At 40.2% G+C, this 24,797-nt stretch overlaps 1 protein-coding gene across 8 annotated transcripts; it reads left to right on the top strand.

The window, feature by feature from the left end:
• The first annotated feature begins 2,505 nt into the window (after positions 1-2,505).
• CTLA4 (cytotoxic T-lymphocyte associated protein 4) lies at positions 2,506-24,286 on the top strand. 8 transcript variants are annotated; one of them, XM_019446290.2, is made up of 9 exons: positions 2,712-2,811; positions 6,535-6,598; positions 9,088-9,208; positions 13,994-14,083; positions 18,124-18,257; positions 19,117-19,171; positions 20,881-21,228; positions 21,676-21,785; positions 23,085-24,286. In XM_019446290.2, the coding sequence occupies exons 2-9, from the start codon at positions 6,587-6,589 to the stop codon at positions 23,187-23,189; spliced, it is 975 nt and encodes a 324-aa protein (XP_019301835.1). In that variant the 5' UTR covers positions 2,712-2,811; positions 6,535-6,586; the 3' UTR covers positions 23,190-24,286. The 8 variants fall into 8 exon arrangements, with proteins under 8 accessions (XP_019301832.2, XP_019301833.2, XP_019301836.2 ...); XM_053905768.1 differs by having other exon boundaries at positions 2,753-2,811; positions 6,535-6,698; XM_019446287.2 differs by lacking the exon at positions 6,535-6,598 and having other exon boundaries at positions 2,506-2,811.
• The last annotated feature ends 511 nt before the right edge of the window (positions 24,287-24,797 follow it).

Here is a 24,797-nt window from a genome sequence, read left to right as displayed (position 1 = left end):
CTGAGATGACATCAATATTTGGAGTCCCAAAGTGTCATCATGGCATCCTTTGTTAGAGTGAGAGCCTATGGAAGCCAAGGGATAAATAGAATCCTGGAGGATTGCAAAATTGGAGTTGATATACTTGGAAATTGGAGAAACCCTCTATAGGGGATTTATGGTCTGTGGAATGAGTTATCTTTGGAAGGCCATGTAGAAATCTTAAAATTTCCCAACCTTCTTCTTCCCCATCCAAGATAGTAGACCCCCAAAACATTATATCTTGGGGTGAAGGAATGGTAGATATTAGTGCCATCATGAAAGATATAAAGAATGCAGATCTAAATGTCTCCATTTAATTCACCAGTCTAGCCCCTTCAGAAACTGGATGGATTCCAATAGTTCTATAGACTACTATGGCAGTAGCAGCCCCAAGTACAGCTGCAGTACCAGATAAGGAGTCATTCCTAGAGCAGACTGTAAGGGCTGAGGCTCAAGGTAGGCAGCCATTGTTTTGATAAACACATTCTTTTTCATTGTAATTAGAAAAGGGGGTCGGAAACAGTTTGCATTCTCATGGGGTGGAAAATAATATTCACTTGCAATTTAGCCTCAGTTCTATGTTTTTCTCACCCTCTGATATGGTATAGTCTGAAGAGGCCTTGACTACCTGGGCATCCCACAAAACATCACACTGATTTATTTCATAGATGACATCATGATATCATGATGACATCATGACAGGTTGAACAAGAGGTGACTAGTATGCAGGGCTTTGGTAAACCATGTATGCTCTAGTGGGTATGAAGATTCAGGGTCAGGCACTTCAGTGAAGATTTTAGGGGTCCAGTACTCAGGGGCATGCTGGAATAGCTCCTTGAAAGTGAACGACAAATTGCTGTATCTTGTATTTTCTATCACACGAACACAAAAGAAAATGAAAAAAAGAAAGAAAGAAAGAAACAGCATTTGGTAGGACTCTGAGTTCTAGAGGCAACAACTCACCCCACATCTAGGGATATTGCTCTTATCCCTGTATCAGGGATATGGAAGGCTGCTAGCTTTGAGTGCAGTTCAGTGCAGAGAAGTATACTATATCACATCTAGAATGTGGTGCAATCGGCCCTGCCACTTGTGTCATATCACTCAGGAGACCCTGTGGTGGAGAAGGGATCACTGGTGGAAAAAGATGCAGTATGGAGTTTATTCCACACTCTAGCAGGAGAACCATAATGCAGACCTCTGGGATTCTGAAGTAAGGCCATGGCATTTGCACCATTACCTTTTGAAAAATAGAGAAATAGTTCTTGGCTTGTTACTGGACCCAAATAGACATAGGACAGTTTACCGTGGGACTCTAAGTGACTGTGCATCTGGAACGGCCAACAATGAGCAGGGTTCTACTAGAGCCACCAGATTATAAAGTCACATGGCCCCAAATCAGTCTATTACAAGATGGAAATGGTATATCTGGGATTGAGCCTAAGAAGAGCTGGAGGCCATGAGTAAGCTGAATGATCAGATGGCTCAGATCCCATGTCATCCACCACGTTCATACCAGTGCCTCTCTCCCAGCTTGTACCTATTGCCAAATGAGTTGCTTATGGGTGGCTCTGCCTGTACTTGCGTACAAGCTGAATGTTGACAGTGGCTGCTTTATAGCTTCATTTAGTATGGCCCTGGAAGACAGTGGGGGGAAAGAATCTTTCCAGTGGACCGATCTGTGAGCTTTCCTTCATCTTGTGGAAAGTAAAGTGGCCTAAAGTGAGAATATGGATCCTGGGAGGTGGCCGATGGCCTGGACATCTGATAAAGGACTTAGAAAAAAAGGATTGGGAGATTGGAGAAAAGGAAGTCTGGGGTAGAGTCTTGAGGCTAAACATTTGGAAGCGGGCACAAAGCACAAAACTTTTGTTTCATACATTAATGCCCATCAGAAAGCATTCACCATGGAAGAAGAGGCACTGAACAACTAAGAGGATACAATTATTTGGGCAGTTGACATTAGCCAGCCTTCATCATTGGTGGAAGAAATGGAGGCAACATATTCGTCCAGTAGTATGGACTTCTTACCAGTGCAGATAGCTAATGCTATCTATGAATGTCCAAATTATTAGCAACACCATGCCTCCCATATGGCACTATTCCTTTAGAAGACCAACTGGCTACTTGGGGGCAAGTTGACCACATTGAAACTGTTCCATCCCAGACAGGCCAGTGGTTCATTCTCACAGGAACAGATGCCTGTTCTTAGGAAGACTTGCTTTATCTGCCTGTAAAGCTTCCTATCAACACTACTATCCAGGGACTTCTAGCATGCCTGATCTACATGCAGAGTATTCATTCTGAATATCATGTGACCAGGGGATCCACTTCACATCGAAGGAGGTGTTGGAATGTACTCAGGTCCATTGGTTGTATCACATATTGTACCCAGACGCTGTCAGCCTCATAGACTGCGGTAATGTCCTTTGAAAGCAACAGAAGTGCCAGCTTGGAAAAAACACTCTGGGAGGATGGAGTGACTTCCTTTAGTATGCAATGCATTTACTAAATCAGAGACTCCTATTTTGTGCTGTGTACCCAGTAGAAAGGGAACATGAGTCAAAGAATGAAGGGGTGGAAGAGGAAGTGAGCCCATTTACCACCACTCCCATTGACCCATTAGAAGATTTTGTGCTTTCGGTCTCTGCTACTGATGAGGAACACTTTCTTGCTAGAAGACACAGAAAGACTCCCCAAGAACTACAGATTATGGCTGCCATGAGGATGCCTCGGAGTCCTCTGTCCCTGGATCAGCAGGCAAAAAGCAGTTTCACCACACTGGTAGAGGTAATTGACAATGATCACAGGAGGAGATAAGGCTGCTTCTACACAATGGGACAGGGAGGATTACATGTGGCACACAGATGATCTACTTGGATGTTTCCTGGTACTCTTGACCTATTTTAACTATGAACAAACATGTGTAGCTACCCAGAACTGTGAAGGATATGATTTTCAAGGGGTCAGATAATCAGAAATGAAGGTTTGGGTCACATCAGGAGGTAACTCACCTAGGTCTACTGAAGGGATAGCTAAGAATGTGGGGAAGGAATTTAGAATGAAGACTGGGGGAGGGAGAGGAGGAAGACTCGTTATGGGCTTGAGGTCAATTGCAATGATGAGGGTTGTTGTTCATCCACTAACTTCCCTCTTTTGAGTTTTCCCTCAGGAAGAAAGGCTCATAGGAAAAGTGGAAGAGAAGCTGCCTGAACCTAAGTGGAAAAGTGGATCCATGTGGCACAAGTGGTGGATTATGAAAATAAACCTCACAAATCCCCTACTGTAAGGAGGGTTATGGACCAAAGACCCAAGCTGGGGCACTCTGACATCCATAGCCCTGTTTATACTGAGGCATTGCCTCCCATGGGCTGCTCCTAGCCAATAACTCTGAGTGGCAAAAATTCTAAAGCAAGCCTGTTCCAGATGGTTCACCTTGGCTCAAGGACCACTGACACTCTTGCCAAACCTCTCCTAGACTGTATAGGGGTCTAGCATGCTTCCACCCAACCTTCCCTCCCACTCTCCTTCCCTTAGGGGCCAGCTTTGCATAAATATCTGATGGTTCTTCCAGCTTTCCCCATCTCCCTCCCCATTTTCTTTCATAGATACTTCTCCTAATAAGACCTTTGCATGCTTAATCCCATTTTGGTAAAAAATGTCAATAGTTCTGAAGTTGAGAAACTTTGGCTTACAGAGATAATAACAGCAGGAGCTGAGTATCAATATTAGCTCAACTACTTTGTGATTCCCTGGAGATAGAGCTCCTGAGGATTGCGCCAGATGGCAGATGCTGCACCAAGAAAAATGATATTTCTGAGAAGCAGTTGGACTAAGATTAACAGTATTCTGCTTCCAAGGGGTTTGGTCAGAACTGACTTTCTCTGAGAAACCATGGTCTTAACAACCCTTGTCCACTCTGTCTTCCCTCCTTCCTTCCTCCCTTTCTTCTTTCGTTGTTTCATTCCTTAATCCCCATACCCCTTCTCTCTTCTCTTTCCTTTTCTCTCCTTCTCTCTTTTCTGGCCCCAGTGACTTTTTGTCTCTTGCCTTAATATTGTATAGTTAGTAAATGACAATGATTACTCAATAGTTCCATCATGAAAACACAATTCTCATGCAAGCAGTTTACAATGACTTTTAGTTTGAAATTTCTCATGGTTTGGTTTCGGATAAAAGGTGAATGTTCTTGGAAAGTTTGAACTTAATCAGAAAAGTTATTTTAGAATTATGATCTTAGGGTAATTGCTGGGCTTTTAGATCTGGAAATATTTTCTTACCAGTTATTGTCCACTGATTGCTAGGAGATTTGGGTTAATAAATTTATCACTTAATAATTTTTTCCTCCTCTTCAGTTCTTACGCATTTGCACATATTCAGTTTCACTTCTACGGTTAGCACTGCACCCCCAAATTAAAGCCGATTTTAGTCCAACGTCAGGTTCTAACTGGGTCAGGTTTGCTAAGAATCAAGCCCACTTTTGTCAATTCTTTTCATAAAATTGGTCTGGGTTTCAAGAACATAATGAAACCAGAATGTGGGGGAGTTTAGAATATAGTCTGGTCTCAATTCGTCTGCTCTTTGAAAACCACGGTCTGGTTTCAACCCAACTAAACTTGGATAGTTTAATTTAAAACAAATAGTGACTAGAAAATCCCATCAATCCATGGAGCACAATAGCACTCTTCTAAGGACACTAAACCCAGAAGAAAAGGAAGCATGGAAGTTTTCTTGTTAGGTTTGCCAATAAAGTGATAGATATTCTAAAATAATGTTTCAGAATTTATGAGTGATAGCCTCTTCAGAAAGTGATCTTGGGTATCCAATCAGCCCTATTTATGTCTCATATCTCTGTATTGATCAGTTTTCTTCATCTGTGTCCCCAAATGTCTTGCCTCACCTGCAGGCCCTGTTTTTCCTAACTGAAGTTTTAAGGGTTTTAAAATTCTCAGTCCTTCACTGAATGAGGCTTGCATTAGTCACTATCCAAGACTTAGATCCAATGAAGTTCTGACCATGGGACTGTCACTTTGGAAAATGGCCACTGGGCTCCTGCCATACTCAGGTAAGGCTTAGATTTCCTCTAAGTCCCTTTGTCTGCATCTCAGAGGACTGAGTTTCTGCTTTGAGACTTTTGAGTGTCTTGCTCTGTCTTGCCCTTCCCCTGGGGCCAGAAACCCTGACCTGATCTCCATCTTTGTATCTTGGGGCCTGGGGCTCATCAGTATGTGGACAGGCTTTCTGAATAAAGAAGTATCAGGCTACTATCTGCCTGGAGTCCTACTTTTTGTGCTCTACTCACTGTGTACAATCTCTTTTCTGTGGGCTCCAGTGCTGTTACTTAAGTTGTGCCCTGCGAAGGTTTGGTGCGAAGGTTTGGCATAACTCACCATCTAGTCCCCCAGGGGCCTGAAGTTCAGCAGCAGTTTTTTTTTTTTTTTTTAATTTTTTTTTTTTTAGCGCTTATTTATTTTTGAGACAGAGAGAGACAGAGCATGAACGGGGGAGGGTCAGAGAGAGGGAGACACAGAATCTGAAACAGGCACCAGGCTCCGAGTGGTCAGCACAGAGCCCGATGCGGGGCTCGAACTCACGGACTGCGAGATCATGACCTGAGCCGAAGTCGGACGCTTAACTGACTGAGCCACCCAGGCGCCCCATCAGCTGCAGTTCTGCAGTAGTGATGGCTAATGAGAGAATCAGCCTTCCTCCCCATGTTACACTTGCTTTGTGTGGCCATGGAGTAGGGTCATGACTCCCACTCGAATCTAAGATGTTCATCCCTGTTCTAGTGCTGCCACCATTACTGAAAATGTTCTTGGTATTTGAAGGCCTGTATATAGCACAATCCTTCTAACATCTTCAAAGGTAACACTTATTTATATGAATAATAATTTGATATTCCCTCCCACCGACAACAATTTCCTCATTATCTGAGGGATTTGGTGGTTAAAACACCAAGATATGACCATACAGTAATAAGACACTGCATTTTTTCCCCCTCCATAAAAATGAGAATAATTCCAAAAGTGGCATCCCGGGGATTTTCTGAACAATGACAGTATCACTGGAAAAATATAACCTTCCAAGACGACATATTTGAAGGGCTGCAGTCATTTGAATTTGCAATTTTAGATAAAGCGATTGAACCTTTTATGACTGAAAGTTTTTGTTTTGTTTTGCTTTTTAACTATAATGAGTTGTGGGAAGCCAGTCAGCCTTACATTTCCTTGGAATTCTCTTTGTGAAATAGTGGAGCATCGCCTTGAATGTAGGGCCCCAAGAAGAACTTCTCTTTCTCTTGCTTCCTTCTGCCAGGGAAGAGGCTGGCGTGGTTAGGAGCCTTCAACTGGACTCCCATAGCACATCAAAAGATACTTTTAAGTAGGAATTCTGACATAGAGGAATTGGCCAGATAATTTTAAAAATGCTTAGGGTTAGTTCTTGAATTTTCTGTCTTTGTATGCTAAGTATCGTGTCTAATTTATATTACTGAATATCTGATTCTGACAGATTTTCCCCACGACACCTGAAGTCCATGTTCAACTGAGAGTGATCTGTTTGAATGACCTGCATGGTATGTCTTGAATGATTTCTGTCAAGTTGGAAACCAAGGACATACACTTAGAGAATGCAAAGTCTGCAGATGATATGAAGCCAGGCCTAACCATCTGCCTGTGAGGATCACTTTCTCTTTTTCACAAACAATCAGAGGGCAAGAGATGGACCTTAAAGTTCTGATTCCCATATTCAAGATCTCAGTATATTAGGGCCTGGATAACTTAGACTACTTCCTCTTCTAAAATTTACCGCACTAATGTCTTTCTCCTATACTAGTCACATAATCCATTTATTTGCATGTCCAATTAACCATATCCAACACATTACTTATATTTGGGAAAAGGAGTGTGTTTCTGAATGTATACGATGTTTTTCACCATGTTCTAGGAAAATTAACACAAGAAGTGCTTTCAGAGTATTGTGATGCCAATGCGGTCACAAAAGTAGAGAAGTTGATGCTACAATACGTTGTGCTGGTGAAATTCCTTCTTTGGTTGATATTTCAGAAACCAGAGTTCTTGTATAAACTCATCTTATATTTCAAATCTCTGCATGAATCTTCTTTCATTTTTTTTCCCCCAAAATAGGAATGTTCAAGTTCTGATGAACGGGTATATACTTAGTGTTCTATAAACAATAAAGACTTTAATTTATATGGCTTGTAATATCTTATTTTTCTAGTCACAAATAATACATATACATTCAGAAAGATGGAAAATAGAGGTAAGATAAGAGAATAAAAATTCTATAATCACTGGTAGCATGTTGCTGTATATAATTCTGCATGTATTTTCACTTTATTTTTACAAAATGAATCATATTCTAAATACAGTTTTCTAACCTGCTTTTTCCATTTACATATCATGAAGGGAAAATATGCTTTTAATTAAAAATTATTTAGGGCTGAAAGTTAGAGTTTCTTTCTAATTGAGCCTCCTCATTTTCACAGATGAGAAAATTAAACTAGCGAGATTATATAATTAAACTGATTTCCATTTAGGTAGCATTAGAACCACATCTATAATTCAAAACTCTTAAATCCCATGTCACCATTTTATGCATTTTACACCTTATTTGCTACAACCAACCCTGAAACAATAAATCAGAGTTAGAGTGTGAGAAAATCTTATCTTCCCCTGATATGTTTTAGCTGGGCTAAATGTTTGCTGGAAAACACAGTGGTAAAGGTCAATTGTCTCAGAATTTATTGAAAATATCTTATAGAAAACAATTTGTAGATTTTACTAATTAGTTTTCAATCTTTAAAGCTTCAAATTGAAATCCGGGTACCAGAACAACAGGGCTTGAGGCAGTCAATCTAGGTGACATCCCAAACTGCTAGAAGTCTATAAAAAATTATTGTCTAACCAGTGTCATAGAAATGTGGCTAAATCTAAGTAAGAGTTTCCTGACTTTTAAGTTGGTGACTTAAAAAAAAAAAAACATTTATGCTGCAGTAATTTGAGTTAAAGACTTTTAAAACTGGTTCTATGAGTCTTATCAATCACAATCATTTTATTTGCTAAATTTAGTACTAGAATGACATTATCTGCACATTCTTTGTATAAAAACATCTAGCAGAGCATCTTTTTAGGGGCTTTGTGATTTCAAGAGGTTTTTGGGATTTTATGAAAGTTCCACCCACAATCAAAACCAATGTTCTCTTATGGTTGATTAATTCTGTCAGATGGGTCGGAATTGATATTTCTTTGAATATATGCAAATTATCCTTCATTTAAAGTTTCTGCTTTGTCTTTTTTTTTCTCTGCTCCATTTGCTTCTCATTTCTCTTATTCTTTCTTCTCATTTTCCTCTTTACTTCCATTCTCTTAAATTAAAAAATCTTGTGGATTTCCCTTCCAGTTTATTTTTTTGATATAGGAGATATTGAAGTCCTTGAATATATTCAGATTTACAAAGGCCATTGACTTACACAGACAGTTTATGATGCTAATTAAAAGAAGGCCTGCATATCTAGACAGAGTCAGAGGATTTGCAAGTAATTTGTTTTCTCAAATACAAACAGTGGTTCCAAGTGATAAGAAAAAAAATTGCATTTGCTCGATATATTTATCACCACAAACTTGGTTCCTGAATTTGTCTTATAAATCAGGATAATAAATTCCAGTAGCAAAGATTTAATTTTGAAAAATCATAACTTCCTTTAACTTTCTTGTATCATCATGCATTAAAAATTTCTAACAACCTCATATGTTCTTCAGTACACATTGTCTATCATATCCAAAAGGTAAAATGCAGGGGATACAGTTGACTGATGTTTCTTGACCTGCTTATGTTTTGGGAGGACAGGAAACAAATGTTTGTGGTATATTCTACTTGTCAGTATTTTTTAACCAGATAACACAAATGACCAGAACTGCAAAGTTTGCATGTAGGGTAAGAACTGTATGTGATCAGAATGAACTCAAATAATGTTGAGAAATGACAAAAACGATAAGCAATGGATTCCTCAGGATTTTAAAGTCAGTGTCATTTCTGTAACAGGATTCTCTTAGATGGGCATGGAAGCTGGGCTCTATGTATGTGCCAGACAAAGACTGCAGACCCTGGGTTTTCATTTCAGTGCATTACTCTTACTGCCTTCAGCAGGCTCTGGTGTGCTCATGTAAGTGCAATTATTCAGTTTCCTGCTCATGGATGAAGCTCTGGGACAGAGATTTTCCTCTTAGAGCATAATCCATGGTATGGGGCCTGCTAAGGAAAGCTGCTAAATGCAACCAGCTGCTCTCAAATTATATTCTCCTAAAACATGCTTGAATCATATAGTTCACTGAGCCAAAATTTCCTACATGGCCTCTCTCCATCTCATTTAGTTATTCCACAACTGAGTAACCTGTTAGAAAACTGTGCCCAGGGAAAGGCAAAGCCAAATGATCCATATCTCAGATTCTTGCTGGTTATGATTCAGTGTGATGTGTGGTCAGAATTGTAGATGATGAGGAAAAACAAGAACATTTCTCCCTTGCCTCAGCCAGTTAATGATGCATTTACCAGTTCATTCTTTTTACGCTTGGAGTGTAGTCAACTTGGCTATAGATTTTGTCCAGATTACATTCAGAGAAGAGCAAAACGTATGGTCAACACATATCGTAAGACCAGTGGTATGCTTTCTAAGATGGTTAATGCCAATTGAATCCATCATCATAACCATATTGTATATGTATGTATGTGTGGTAAAGGACACATAAAATTACCATTTTAAACATTTAAAAGTATATAATTCAGTGGTATTTAATACATTCATTATGTTGTGCAACCATCACCATTATCTAATTCAAGAATGTTTTCATCACACCCAAAAGAAATCCTGTACCATCAAATAGCCACTTTCCATTCCCCCCTCCCCACAATACCTGGCAGTCAATGGTCTGCTTTCTGTCTCTAAGGACTTGCCTATTCTTGGTATTTCATATAAATGGACCATACAATTTGTGGCCTTTTGTGTCTGGCTTCTTTCACACAGCATGATGTTTTCAAGGTTTATCCGTAGTCAGGCATGCATCAGTACTTCATTTATTTTTATGGCTGTATAATATTCTATTGAGTGGATGTAGCACATTTTCTTTATCCATTTGTCAGTTGATGGTCACTTGGGTTGCTTCCATCTTTTGCCTGTTGTTTTTGGTATTGCTGTAAGACCGTAATTTTTAATTTTTACTCAAAATCTGACTTGCTGATCTGTGTTTGTCGGTACCAAAAACCTATGAGGAAGTTTGTTGGGGCTGGGCTTCAAGTTGTAAACTTGCAGGAAATTAAAACCAGAAGACATGTTAGTTTAAGAGGTCTTGGGAAGATGGTGGATGATAGTGAAGGCATAGTGAGAAGAGACTTTAAGTTAAGGACTTTGGGGCCTCATTTCGGTTCTGCCACCAATAGGCTATGCATGTAATTTGGGGTAGATCACTTCACCTCCCCGGGTCTTTCTTTTGTCCTCTGTAAAATGGGAGAGCAAAACTAACGTTTCTTCTAGGATTCAATGCCTGCAATAGGCTGTGCAAATACACTGTGCTCCTTATTATCTAATACACATTTCTCCACCATCATAGCTGCTAATGCTCACACTGCAAAGGAGCAAAGACACTCCTTTTCTATGCTTAAGGTGTGAACATAAAAGTTTCCTATGAACTGGAGGTGTGAAGGAGGTCATGGCCTGAAATCATTCAAATGCTACAATGGCAGTAGGGCTAGAAATAACACAGCTCAAAATGTGAAAACAGTGATTGCCTCTGTAACCAAGAAACTGAAATAAGTTCTTGAAGCTCAGATTATACAGGCCACAACTATCGTTAGAGAAATGGATTCCATCAAATGTTTGGTACTTCCAATGTTACTCTTTAGAGAGAGCTTGTAACTCTTTGAGGTTGGGTGGTTATTCAGCATTAAAGACAATTTTCAGTCACACTCTGAGCTTGCACTAGGACAAGAAAACATTAGTGACTTGTGACATTTCTGCTTTTGTAAAATGGAAATAATCCTGGGCTATCTCAACTTGTTCCAAATGGGAATCAGGTGTACTCTGGGTTTATCATTCAGGTGGGGTGAGCTGGGGTGCATTATAGGTCAAATACAAGACTATTTACCCTTCCCTTTTTCTTTTTTCTTTTTATTTCTTCTTGATGATAAAGAAATAAGATCTACATGCACAGGGATAAACCCTAAATGTGTGATATTGGGCAAGTCAATTAACTTTCAACATCAGTTCTCTGATCTGTAAAATAAAGAGGTTACCTATTTTGAAAATGTCTATTCCTGGCTTTTGATAAAGTCCCTCACCCAAATTATTCATGGTTGGCTATGTTGCAACAGGGGTGAAGGATTAAGACTAAAACCCAATCCAAATTTAATCTTATTTTTAGGTGTGAGAAGTTAAGGAGATTGAGGGAAAATCAGAGATGATAATGGCTAAATCAGAAATATAATGAGAGACCATTATATATAAATGGAGATAAGATATTCAAAAAGATTTAATCATATAAAGTAAGGAGCTTAGGCAATTGGAACGTAGATTCTTCCTACAAACGACTTTGTCATTTATTCATTCAAAAATATTTGTTTTCATTTCTACGTAAGTGAAGCTCTGACAGATAGGATTAGCCTTCAACTGAAGTGGTTTCAGCATTTCATTTTGTCATTAAGATCAGCAAATAAAACTTAGCTTCCCTGACAACCCTTTTCACTTTACCCTCAGCAAGGTGACAATGTAGACTGAAAGGACAGCAGTAATCTATTCTATTTTCCCCACAGAGGGGCTGTCAGAAGGTCCACAGCTCAGAAGCATCCATTTTTACCTGACTTTATGATGTAGATTACAGCTCCCTAGGGACTGAAAATTAATCTACCACATTTATTTAAGTGAGTTCTTGCCCAGCCCATATTTTCACCCTTTAATGGTAATGAAGCTAAAATTTCTTTCCAGTCACTTTGCATATCGTTTCCTTTCTCTTAGCTCTCTTTCGAAGTGAGATGATTGATAGGTCCTTCTTTAGCAATCACTTGAGTAGATGATTTTCTTTTTCCTTTGAAGTCAATTTTGAAAGGAGTTGTACTGTGATGAGCTAATTAGCACAAAAACAGAGTATATAACCTTAATTAGGCATGATAATAGGCTCAACGTAATGGGATGTCCTGAAACTGCAGGCTATGCAAATATTAGACTTTTCATTCCTCCCATTACATCTGAAACCATCAAGCAAAGGATGTTTTGCAGTATGTACCGCAGTCAATGCCAGGTGCACATCTTTCAACAAAAGGTTGGTTTTGGGGTAAGCTAGTTGGGGAAAGGATAATAGGAGGAGGGTTAGGGAAAAAAAAAAGCTTAATAAAACTGAAAAGTCCAATTAATCTCAGAATGAGCTTTATAAATTCAGAGGAGTTTTATAATTAAGTAAAATAATGCAGTTACCCTACCCAAACTATATCTCATCTGGAATTCTGAAGACACCCACTGTAGGCATCACTTGAAATTATGCAAATCTTGAGAGATCTTTCAAATCCAGTAACCACTAAGAGTACTACAAAACCAGTCTGGGGTTTACTCAAACTAGTAGGATACAGGAAGATAGTGAGGAAATGAAATCACAGTGAATCCCCGAGCCCTAATTTTAGCCAATTATTTTCATTTCCTCTACCACCAACATTTTTTGTTGCTGTTGTTGGGGTGGTAAAAGTAAATAACAAAACCGACTCTCCCCTTTCTACCCTGAAATGAAAATATCCAAGGATGTAGTACCCCCAGACATTTGAGTATTCAACCACTGAATAACTGAGAGCTTACAATATCCTTAGGTTATGTCTAATGTGAGTTACAATAAGCTATTTGGTTTCAGATACTGATGGGAACACCGATAGCAGAAATTTAGTAAGTGTGTGAGTATTAGAATAGTCAGTCCCTGGCTTAAGTCTGATGTACCACTCATCCATTAGAGATGATAATGAAAGGGTTTATATAACAGCTGAAGTTTGAAACCCATAGTTTTCTCCGTATTTAACATATAAGCTAACATTTACTGAGCATGTACTATAGGCAGAGTTTTCAACATTTTATTGGCATAGTCTCACTGAATCATCACAATAACCCTATAAGATAGCTACCATAATTAGCTATATTTATCTTACAGATGAGGAAGCTCAGGATCAAAGAAGTTCAAAAACTGTACCTAAGATCACACATCATGCAGTAGAGTTAGGATTTGAACTCCAGTCATACTCTTCACCACTGTGCTGGGCTTGTTAGTATCTGTCAGTCCCCTGATTGAATCCTTACTTACTAGCCCTTTTCCCAGAGCTGGAAATGAGATGCCAGAAACATAAAATGGGTTGAGACCTAAATCGAAATGCAGAAATTCTCTATCACCTATTATGTACAAAGGAGGCCCTAGTTAGATGCTAGGGTGAATGTGTGAGTGCCATGGAAATAGAATTTGATATAGGTGAGATAGAAGAATTGCACAGAATTGACTGTAATAAATATGTTATTATTGTACATGAGATAATAGGGAAAAAGTAAGTGCTGGATGGGAATGAGACCAGAATTTAAATCCAGTTTTTGCTGCTTATCAGCTGTGGGACTAAATCAACCAGGGACTCTACAGCAAACAGGCGGTTCAAATGAGAGATTCAGCAAAAGGACTATTTTAAGAGGTATTAGGAGGGTCAGGAATAGAAGATGTTAATGCACACAGATGCTAGCAACCCTGGAAGGTGGTCCACTCCCAATACTGAAAGGACCGGGGGAAGAAATAGTGAGAATTGGCTCATAGAAGGGGCAGGCGGTACTCAACAAAAGCTGTAGCTGTGCAGAGCTACTGTTACTGCCAGAGATAAGGTCCTGAATCTGGGAGAGAGAAGAAATATCCTGATCTCTGCCCTCCTTCCTTTGGATCTTCTTCAGGTGCTTCCCATCCGCTGGTCCCTCCCAGAAGCCAATCTGCCAGGGAACCCAGTTGTCCCTGTGGGTCTGCCTCCCAGGTGGAAAATGGATGTAAGGAAGGGGGGGTGAATAACAACCTTGGGCAAGTCACTTCCTTTCTCTAAATTTCAGTCTGCTTATCTGTGGTATAGTGCCTTCCATAGTAATAGTGGTTCTACAATTTTTGCGTTCAGGCTTTTATTTTGAAAAACTTCAATCTTGCAAAGAATTTTTAAGAATAGTATCATGAACACACAGATATACTCTTCACTTAGCTTCACCAATTGTTAATATTTTGTCTCTGTTGTTTTATTCTTTTTCTCTCTGGGCTAACACAAACATACACCCGTATTTTTGTTGAGCCATTTGAGGGTTATTTACTGACATCCTGAGACTTTATCCCTGAATGCTTAAGCAAACATCATATAAAAACAGAATGTTTCCCTACAAAACCCCAGTTAAATGATCACACTCAGCAAATTTAACATTAATACAATCCTATTGTCAAATATAGTCTAAATTCAAATTTCCCCAAGTGTCTCTATAAGGTGCTATGTAGTTATTATTTTTAAATCAAGGATCACACATTGGATTTTATCATGTCTCCTTAGTCTCCTTTAATCTAGAACAATTTTCAAGGTTTTTTCTTCTTAAAATCTTTCACGATATTGACATTTTTGAAGAAGCAAAGGCCCATTTTGAAGGCCAGTTGTTTTGCAGAATGATCCCAATATGGATTTGCCTAATTGTTTTCTCACGATTAGATTCAATTTAACCTATTTTGGCAATACTACTACAGATGTGTCGTGTTCTTCTCAGTGCGTTATATCTGAAGTCACATGATGTCAAAATGTCTCATCATGGGTGATCTTTAGTTTGATCACTTGGTTAAAGCAGTATCTGCTAGATTTATCCATTATCTTTTCCCCTTTGTAATTATCAAATAATCTATGGGATGATACACGGGAAAAGAATATATCTTTTTCACCAACATTCTTTTTATCTAGTGTTTTTCAAAACAATCGAATTCTCTTGCTATTGCAGAAATAGTTTCATGAAAGTATAATTAGGGAACCTGGTAAGCTTCTTTGAAAGTTCCTATTACAACCTTCATGTCTTCTTATATTAAACTGTTTTCACTCCTTTATCTATTCATTTAACAAATGTTTATAGAGCGTTCACCTGAAAACTTGCCTGTGAAATTTTCATCAGTGGCTTCATGGTTGCCTAAACTAATGTCTTAACTCAGATCATTCTCCTGTGCTCCAGACCATATTAGCAATCGTTTTGGAGTCTTTCCCCCTTGCATTCTGTAGATAAACTCAATGTACCCAAATGGAACTCATCATCTTCACTTCCTGATCTGCTTATGTTCCTTCCCTATTCCTGGAAATTGTACCTCTGTTTTCTCAATGAGCTTTCTTGAATATCCAGATACCATAGTAGTTCTTTTATACATGCTATATGCATGATCTCATTTAATCCTTACAACAGCCTTGAGCTGTAGTCACTATTTTCTGGAAGACTTTGGGCTCTGAGCCCCAGATCAACAGCTAGCAAGTCTTCATACTAGGATTCAAATCTAGTTCTCTTGGACATTAAAACCTTTAGTGCAGTGGTGAACAGCATTTCCCACTTCAGATCCTGGCTCTACCACTGACAATGGGGGATTGGATAAATTCAAGTCTTAGTGCCTTGGTTTTACCTTTTATAAATTGAGAAAACCTATGATCCCTTCCTTGTTTTGAGACTTGGATGAGGTAAAATTGACAAACATTTGAACTGTCACAGTACGACAGTACCTCTTAAGCCATAAATTTGGTGTTCTCTATGCATTCACTGCCTTTGGAATAGTCCTCTTAGGAACCTGTCACCACTGCTGTCACTGCCTTACTTTACACCAGGAATTGGCAAACCACGGTCTGCAGGCCAAATCCAGCCTCCACCTGTTTTTGTAAATAATGTTCTTTTTTTTTTTTTTTAAATTAGGGTATAATTGATATTGTGAATAATGTTTTATTGGAACATAGCCATGCCCTTTCATTTATGTATTCTCTGTGGCTATTTTCACCCTATAACAGTGGAGTTGAGTAGTGGCAACAGGGACCATATGACTTGCAAAGCCTAATATATTTACTGTCAGTCTTTTTACAGAAGAAGTTTGTCAATTCCTGGTTGCCTGGGGTATAGCAATAGCCTCCTTCTTGGTTTTCCTGGTTACATCTTACTTCTTCTTGAACTTATCCTCCCCATCCTTTCTCCCGTGCAAGCAGGAATTTCCCTAAAATGTGAACTCAGCCATGCCAATTTGCTCCTTTTTGGTGCATTCACCCTCAGTGCTAAGAGCATCAGCTTCCACCTACTGTGGATTCCCATACTTGTCCTCTGGCCATAATGAGTGCTTTATGCCCTTCTCAATCTTGGCACATATTGTTCTTTTTGTTTCAATACCCAGCCCTTGCTCTTGTCCTCAATAATAAGCTCAGGTTTTACTGTCTCTGAGAAGCCCTTTCTGACTTCCACAGGCTGAACCAACGGCTTCTGCTCCTCTATGGCTGTGCAAGATACTTCAATTCCAGCATTTCTCTATTCTGTCATGATCACGGGTGTAACTATCTCCCACTCCTTCTGCTGTGTCTCCTCTCAAGGGCAGGAACATACAATTTTCACTTTTGTATCTTCAGTGACCTATCTGGGATCTGGCCCCTAGTAAAAGCCCATTAGGTTGCTCTTGCCTGTTGGCATCTCAGCTGGGTTGGAAGGCTTATATAAGGTGGTAGGCGAGTACATAAAAAGGCCTCAGGAGAGGCTGTCATGTTGGTTAACTCCTGGACGATGAGAAGGAGGATTAGATATTGGGAGAAAATAGGCATTGGAACCGCATAAAGTTGATGAGACCCAAAAGAGGTGTTTTGGAGAAAGGACAAACGGAAGAAGGGGTCATGTGTGGGAATGCTGGAAGACAGGCTCACAAGAGAGGCATTAGGTCCATATTCTATAGAGCCTCCTCTGCTGTGCTGAGCTATATGGACAATGGGAAACCGTGAAGGGCTGGAATAGGCAAACATCTATTCATGCTGTAACTGTCTGTTTGCATGTCAATCTCCTAGAAGTCCCTTAAGGCATTAATTGTGTTTTGTCTGGTCCCCATTCAATCTAAGTGCACATACCATGGAACTGGCATAGGTTTTCAATAAATGTCTCTTTTGTTATTGAAGTATATGAAAACTCATCAGTTTTACGGTAGGTGGCCCCAATGTTTAGTATTCTCTTATAGAATGAACACTTGTACTGTTTACAGCTTTCATACATTTAGGAACTTCAGTCATATTTAACCTTAGTTCTTGGATTTTATACTTGAAAAATTCTCTTCAGAAAAAAAATGTCCATCTTCTTAAGGAAGAATCTCTTGGATCATTTTGGCTGATGTTTGCTGGAATGTCTCCAACTCTATTTTGTCTTTGTGAAGGCTTTCGAGAGTACCCGAATTCTTTCCTAATTTGCAAACCAGAAGCAAAATCATTCATTTCTTGTGATTTTGGTATTTTCTCTCAACAAAATGCTCAATGGAGCTTGGAGAAATAAACTCTTCTTTGTAAGCTTGCCAGAGATGGTGAATACAGAGCTTTTATTAATAATGTCTACAGACTACTGCTGTCATTGGGTCAAGGGCTCAGAACCAGCAGCTTCATAGTTTTGGAGATGTGAACGAAGTGACTTGGGTGGTAGAAGATGCCTAGATAATTGGACATAATTGGGACTTAGGGAGACTCCTGCACTCCAGGAAATTCTCCAAGTCTCCACTTATCCTCAAAGTGAGCAAGAAGCTTCAGTTTCAAATTGAGTGCATTTTCCATCCATGGATTGGCTTGTTTTGTTCAGTTTTACTTTGAGTGTTTGAGGTTATCTTTTCGACGTAACAGCTAAACCCACGACTTCCTTTCTCGTAAAACCAAAACAAAAAGGCTTTCTATTCAGGTGCCTCTTGTGTGTGCACATGTATAGTACATACCTGGGATCAAAGCCAACTATATAAAGTCCTTGATTCTGTGTGGGTTCAAACACATTTCAAAGCTTCAGGATCCTGAAAGGTTTCACTCTGCTTCCTGAAGACCTGAACACTGCTCCCATAAAGCCATGGCTTGCTTTGGATTCCGGAGGCATGGGGCTCAGCTGGACCTGGCTTCTAGGACCTGGCCCTGCACTGCTCTGTTTTCTCTTCTCTTTATCCCCGTCTTCTCCAAAGGTGAGTGAGGCTTTTGGAGCATGAAGGTGGAGGAGGTGTTTCTCCCACCTGGGTTTCATTTCTTTCAGCAGTCAAGGGCAGTGATTTATAACAAAGCCAGAAGCTAAAGGTAAAACTCCAAACTCCTGGCTTGGATAACTCTGTATTCCAAGACAGCAAAGGGGACAGCTGGCAGCAGCAAATGAGCAGAGATACAGCTCATAGCAGAGTCCCAGGCACTGACTAGGAGCTTAATAGATACATCTGAGTTGGTTTGAGAGACAAGCAATTTCATACACTTCTATATGATTGGAAGAAATTACTGTAAAGTTAAGTGAGTTAAGAGGAAAGATCTCCACAGGCCTTAATATATTTGAGCTTGGAATCAGGGTGAGCTCAAGATTTTCCTTTTTCAAAAACATTGATTTAAGCAAAACATATCAAGTTTCTTTCCTACCCAATTTGAGATTTTAAGATCCTCGAATTCACTTCTATAAATGAATCGGCTTATTTAAAATTTAAGCCTTCTTTACTCAATTCAAAGTCTTAAGGTCTTCAGTCAATTCTATAAACTAGTTAGCTAATTATTTAAAAAATGAAAGCAGTTTGAAACCATAACACACACACACACACACACACACACACACACACACACACACACACACAAAGAGAAAGAAAGAAAGAAAAGGAAGAAGAGAAGAAAGAACACCATCAGTCTGTTTAACCTAAGATACTTAATTGCCACCTGACCTATCTGTGGATTTCAGATGCAGATTCCCCAGTTTTCAGATGAAATAAAGCTCTTTACAGGTTGATTCTAGGTTTGCTACATATAAAATGATGAGCATTCTCACTGAATTTCAACCTTCTCTCTCTCTAGACCATATCAGTTAAGAAACCATGTGGTTTGTACGGTATATCTTGGATGCTCAAGGGTATTCCATAATTAAATTATTACCAATAATATTATAAGAAATATTTATATACATTATCTTATTCTACATGTTTTGAACATGTAAAGATTAAATACTCTTAGAAGTAATTACCTTTACTTTGTAGAAAATTTATCTCTACCTGTTACTGAGATTCTCCCACTGAAAAATCGAGTGTGACCAGATTTACTGGTGATAATTGGGAATTGGCCTGGGGGTTGGGGGGAGGGCAGGAAACTTGGTCTTTAGGCTTAGCATCAATACAACAGAGATTATTGGGTGCTCATATGGGCAGATTATAATGGCCGCTCCTAGGAGTTATAAGCCAAAGGCGGAAGCTGCAAATTAGTGCGCAAAAAACCTTTAATACAGGATAGAACTTGATTAAATACTGTGACGGATTTATAACAGTGCAAAAGATGCTCAGAGGATGTTCAGGGGATGCTCTGACAGACTGAGATGAGGGTTGGGGAAGAAGACTGTTATCTAGCCAGCCAGGGCTGCTGGATTAATTCTGGCAAGGGCTGCTACCATGTTGTTCTCTCTTGTAAGGACAGACGTTGTCCAGTTCAGGTACTTGGGAGAAAGGACTAGTGATAGAGCGATTTCTATAGAGTCATTTATACATAGGAAGAGGTGTCCTGGAAACTCAGACTGGAGTGATAGGTTGGGATTAGATCATAGAGGACATAAATGCCACTTATTTCATTTGTTTTTGCAGTCAATGGTATGCAAGGCATCAAAGTGTTTGAGCAGAATTAATTAGTGGCATGGTTCATCCAAGTGTTGAGTGTCACTTGTATGATCGACTGGAGAGGGGCTGAGTTAGTTGCAGGAAGGTAGTTTGACATGAAGCTAAAGTTTTTTTTAGATGATGCAAGCCTTTTTGAATGGAGAGCTGGCTTCCTTTATCCTGTAGAAGCCAGAGGGAGAAAGAACAAAGGAGCACGAGAGTGTTCAAGTGGAGGAGAGAGTGGCGGAAGAGGTGGTGGTGGCGTCAGGGGAAGCCCACAGAAGTTAATAGCAGGGTTGCCTCAACCTAGAGAGGAAACGACCCGGTGCCCTCTGCTCTGTGGCTTCCTTCATCTAGCAGCGTCCCTCCTTCTGATAATAACGCTAGGAAAGGTGACGTCCGGTGCAGTGACCTGGGGCTCAGCCTCTCTGGCCAGGTAAATATAGGCAGAGGTTTGTGACGTATGCATTGAGAGGTAAGGTGAAATTCTGTACCTCAACCTCCAAAATTTCCCCTGCTGCTCATTAAAGTTCCTGTAGTTCTGTGATAACCATAGAATATCAGAGGTGGAAGGCACTCTGTTCTCATCTGACCTAATCCTCTCTTAGTACATGTGAAGGAAAATGAAGGCTATAGGGGAGGCATGACTCACCCCAAATCAAGTATATTTCATGGTAGGGCCTGGCCTTCAGTTTGTCACATCAATGTTCTTCCTGCTACAACCAACTGCCTTCAAGAAACTCTGTTCTGTAAGGAAACACCATCATGGAGATGGGCTGGAAGTCAGCTGAGTGATGGAGGGGATGGATGGGGAGAGAAGGGAAGGGATGAAGAGTATTGGCTGAAGGGAGGGAAGGACTGGAAGGTGAAGCTGGAGAGTGTCCATCAAAGATCCACTTCCCTCAGCCAGAGATTTTGCCTGAGCCTGGTCGCCGGTGAGCAGGAGTTCACTGAGTTCCCTCTAATTTTCCCTTGTTAGGGATGCATGTGGCCCAGCCTGCAGTGGTGCTGGCCAGCAGCCGAGGTGTCGCCAGCTTCGTGTGTGAATATGGGTCTTCAGGCAATGCCGCCGAAGTCCGAGTGACTGTGCTGAGGCAGACTGGCAGCCAGATGACTGAAGTCTGTGCTGCGACATACACAGTGGAGAATGAGTTGGCCTTCCTAGATGATTCCACCTGCACTGGCATCTCCAGCGGAAACAAAGTGAACCTCACCATCCAAGGGTTGAGGGCCATGGACACAGGACTCTACATCTGCAAGGTGGAGCTCATGTACCCACCACCCTACTATGCAGGCATGGGCAATGGAACCCAGATTTATGTCATCGGTGAGCAAAACCTTATCACTAAGCTTACACCTTTTGCATTGCTGTCTTCTTTGCATGAAAACAGTTTTGTTCCTCAACTTCAGGTGGTTCATTTTTAGGATTATGGAAATTCTCTTTAAGAGTTCTTTGGCATACTGCATGGGAGTCTGGTTAATGGGTGGTGACCCAAACAGCGTTCTGACTAAAACTAAAATGGGTTGGGGATAGTGTTTTTCTCTACTGGAGGTTGGGGGCACTTACTCTGGAGTGATAAGCATTGTAAAATTTGACTTTGGGCCTTTGATAGGACATTCCTGTAGAAGTGGCCCCCAGCAGTCAGACTTACTTAGGGGTGGACACCAAGGTCTGGAAGCTCTTTTTTTTCACTAATGGGTGGGGGGGGGGGGGAGTAGGGCCCTTAAGTTTAAAGAGAGTCTCAAGGAAGCTGTGCTTTGTCTTCTGTTGCAGATCCTGAACCTTGCCCAGATTCTGACTTCCTCCTCTGGATTCTCGCAGCAGTCAGTTCAGGATTGTTTTTTTATAGCTTCCTTATCACAGCTGTTTCTTTGAGCAAAATGGTGAGTGCAATGCTGACAACACAACACTTCTGGTGGGGATGCCTCCAGTGATAGCAACTGACCGAATGATGCTGTTGAGTTTGGTTTTCTGGAGATGAAGCAATAAATGCAGAACAGTGGTAAAGGAAGGGCAGTGGTAAAGAACACGCTAGAACCCTTGGCATTGGCCTTTGAGGTTTCAGGATGACTAACATTTCAGATGAGTGTGTTTGACATTGAATGTTTGTGTGCTTCTGAACAGGGTTTCAGTTTGAGTAACCATTTGAACAACACGGGGCAGCTGTTTTGCACTTTATCTTCAAGACAATTGTACTTCATAACCCTGAAATGTAAGATTAAGTTGGACAAAATGCTGCTATAGAAGACCACTGGATGGATTTTAGTCTCCCCCTTCATGTCACTCCACTTCACCTGGAAGCCATCTCTTGGTGCCACCCTGCTTGTGCCTTCCTTGTCCAAGCTGTAGCTGTCCACCCAATACCTGTCCAGGGCTCCCTGTTATCCAGTCTGCTCAAATGGAGAGTCTTGCTCTCCCCTCTAGACCAGTGAATGAGAATACAAGGTTTTATTTATTGCAGTGTTGGTGGAAGAGATGGAAATATGGATTCAGGCCTCCTATCGGGATTTCTTTTTGGTGGTTCCTTTCATCTACCTCTGTCTATGGCTTGCTTTTGTCAACACAAACCTCTTCCCTGCTTCTCTTTCTCTCCCTGGCTTCCTGTCTTCCCCTCCCTCTCCTTCTCTCCCTCCCCTTACCCCTCACTGGATTCCAAGATCCTCTACTCAACCTGTTCAATTGCTGTAGATTCTTCTTACCTCATTTTCTAGAAACTGCCACATGGACACAGAATCTCAATTTACGGAGGTGATAAAAAATGGGCACTATTGTGAGGCAAAAAGTTATAAAGAGTATATGAGGAGTGGATATGAGAAATACAGCTCTTGAACAGAGTAACTGAAGTTTATTATCTTATCAAGCTCCTCCCCTCACAGATAAGATGTGGTCGATCACCATAGGCATTTTGGGTGTCCTTTTTAAAGCTTTCTCAAAGTCTCTTACTCCTCTCTTGCAGTCAGGGAAAATGATTGCCATTTTACATCAATAGCACAGAGTTATTTACCTAAAGTGAGTTGTAATAGCTGAATCAAGAAAATCTTCTGGGGCTTATAATTCTGTATGTGGTGAACATTCATTTTTCAACAGGATAGGGACCCAGTATTTGATGAGTCCTATTATGTCTAGAAATGGCTTCTGTATTTCTCAATAATAATTACTGTTTCCTTTTTTGCATTTGGCAGCTAAAGAAAAGAAGCCCTCTTACTACAGGGGTCTATGTGAAAATGCCCCCAACAGAGCCAGAATGTGAAAAGCAATTTCAGCCTTATTTTATTCCCATCAATTGACACACCGTTATGAAGAAGGAAGAACATTGTCCAATTTCTAAGAGCTGAGGCAATTCTAACTTTTTGCTATCCAGCTATGTTGCATATTTGTGTATTTTGGGGGGGGATTCATCTCTCTTTAATATAAAGCTGGATGCAAAATCCAGATGAAGTGTACTACAATTTGAAGCAAAGGTGCAGGAAAACAGAGCCAGGATGTTTCTGTCACATCAGATCCAATTTTAGTAAAAGCATCACTCGGGAGCAATATAGGGATGCAGTCTTATGTTGTAGGTGAAGGATATGGGTTAGGGGGTGGTGCTGTCCAAAGAATACAAAGGAAGAGAGTTAGGGAGAGGATGATATTGTACACACTTTGTATTTACACATGAGAAGTTTATAGCTGAAGTGATGTTTTCAAGTTAAAGTTTTGTGCTGTTATTTTTCTTAAATGTGGAATTACATGAAGACTTTAAAAATACTCACATGGCTATATTTTAGCCAGTGATTCCAAAGGTTGTATTGTACCAATATGTATTTTTTTTATTTGATAGTATTGTGCATGGGGGCCACATGTGCTTTTGTGTATTTGCTGATGGTTTTAATATAAACACTATATGGCAGTGTCTTCCCACCATGGGTTCAGGGGAAGTTTTATGGAGGGGCTCAGGACACTAATACACCAGGTAGAATACAAAGTCACTTGGTAACTGGCTTGGAAACTGGATGAGGTCATAACTGATTCTTATAGACACGTTGAGCTGAATTGGTGTTGACATGTGCTTTGGGCTTTTATGTTAGCTCCTTTCAAAGGTTTGCAAGGGAGTCCAGACTGGTGTATCTGATGTAACTCAATAGAACACCAACCTCAAGAAAATGGCTCACTCCAGGGGTCTTGTAGGTATGAACTTCAAGGAAGCTCTAGTTTCACAAGGGCCCCAATTCCTAACACATGGTTCATGCCATGGACAGAAAAAAGCAGCAGGTGGCAGAACGGGGTGATGAAAGTTTCTAAAAACTAACACTGTTGGTGTTTTTTAACTCATTATTTTCCATGAAAATGCAACAACATGTATAATATTTTTAATTAAATAAAAATCTGTGGTGGTCATTTTCCAGAGTTGTCTTTATCTTCCTTATATTTGAATATTGTGTTTCAGGTTTTTTTTAATGTTTTTATTTTTGAGAGAGAGAGAGAGAGCGCGCGCAAGCATGAGCATGGGAGGAGCAGAGAGAGAGGGAGACATAGAATCTGAAGCAGGCTCCAGGCTCTGAGCCGTCAGCACAGAGCTCGACATGGGGCTGGAACTCACGAACTGTGAGATCATGACCAGAGCCGAAGTCAGACGCCCAACAAACTGAGCCACCCAGATGCCCTGTTTGAGTTTGTTTTTAATTGATCCATTCAGCTGTCAGTGAAGTCTCCATTATTAGGAATATTGGGAACAAATTGATAAAAAGGCAAATAATGCTTCATGAGTCCGCTGTCCATCAGCCATTATCTGCAAGCCATTTTTGGAAGGAACTCCTCCTCTGTCCTTTTGGTTTCTTTACAACTATTTGAGATACAAAGGGGTTAGTGCAGATACAGCAGCATTTATAAGTCACACAGCATTCTCTTTAGCATAA

Source organism: Panthera pardus, unplaced genomic scaffold, assembly GCF_024362965.1.
Source record: "Panthera pardus isolate Hobbes unplaced genomic scaffold, ASM2436296v1 HiC_scaffold_10, whole genome shotgun sequence".
Taxonomy (NCBI): Eukaryota; Metazoa; Chordata; class Mammalia; order Carnivora; family Felidae; genus Panthera; species Panthera pardus.
This window is presented reverse-complemented; position numbering and strand designations above follow the sequence as displayed.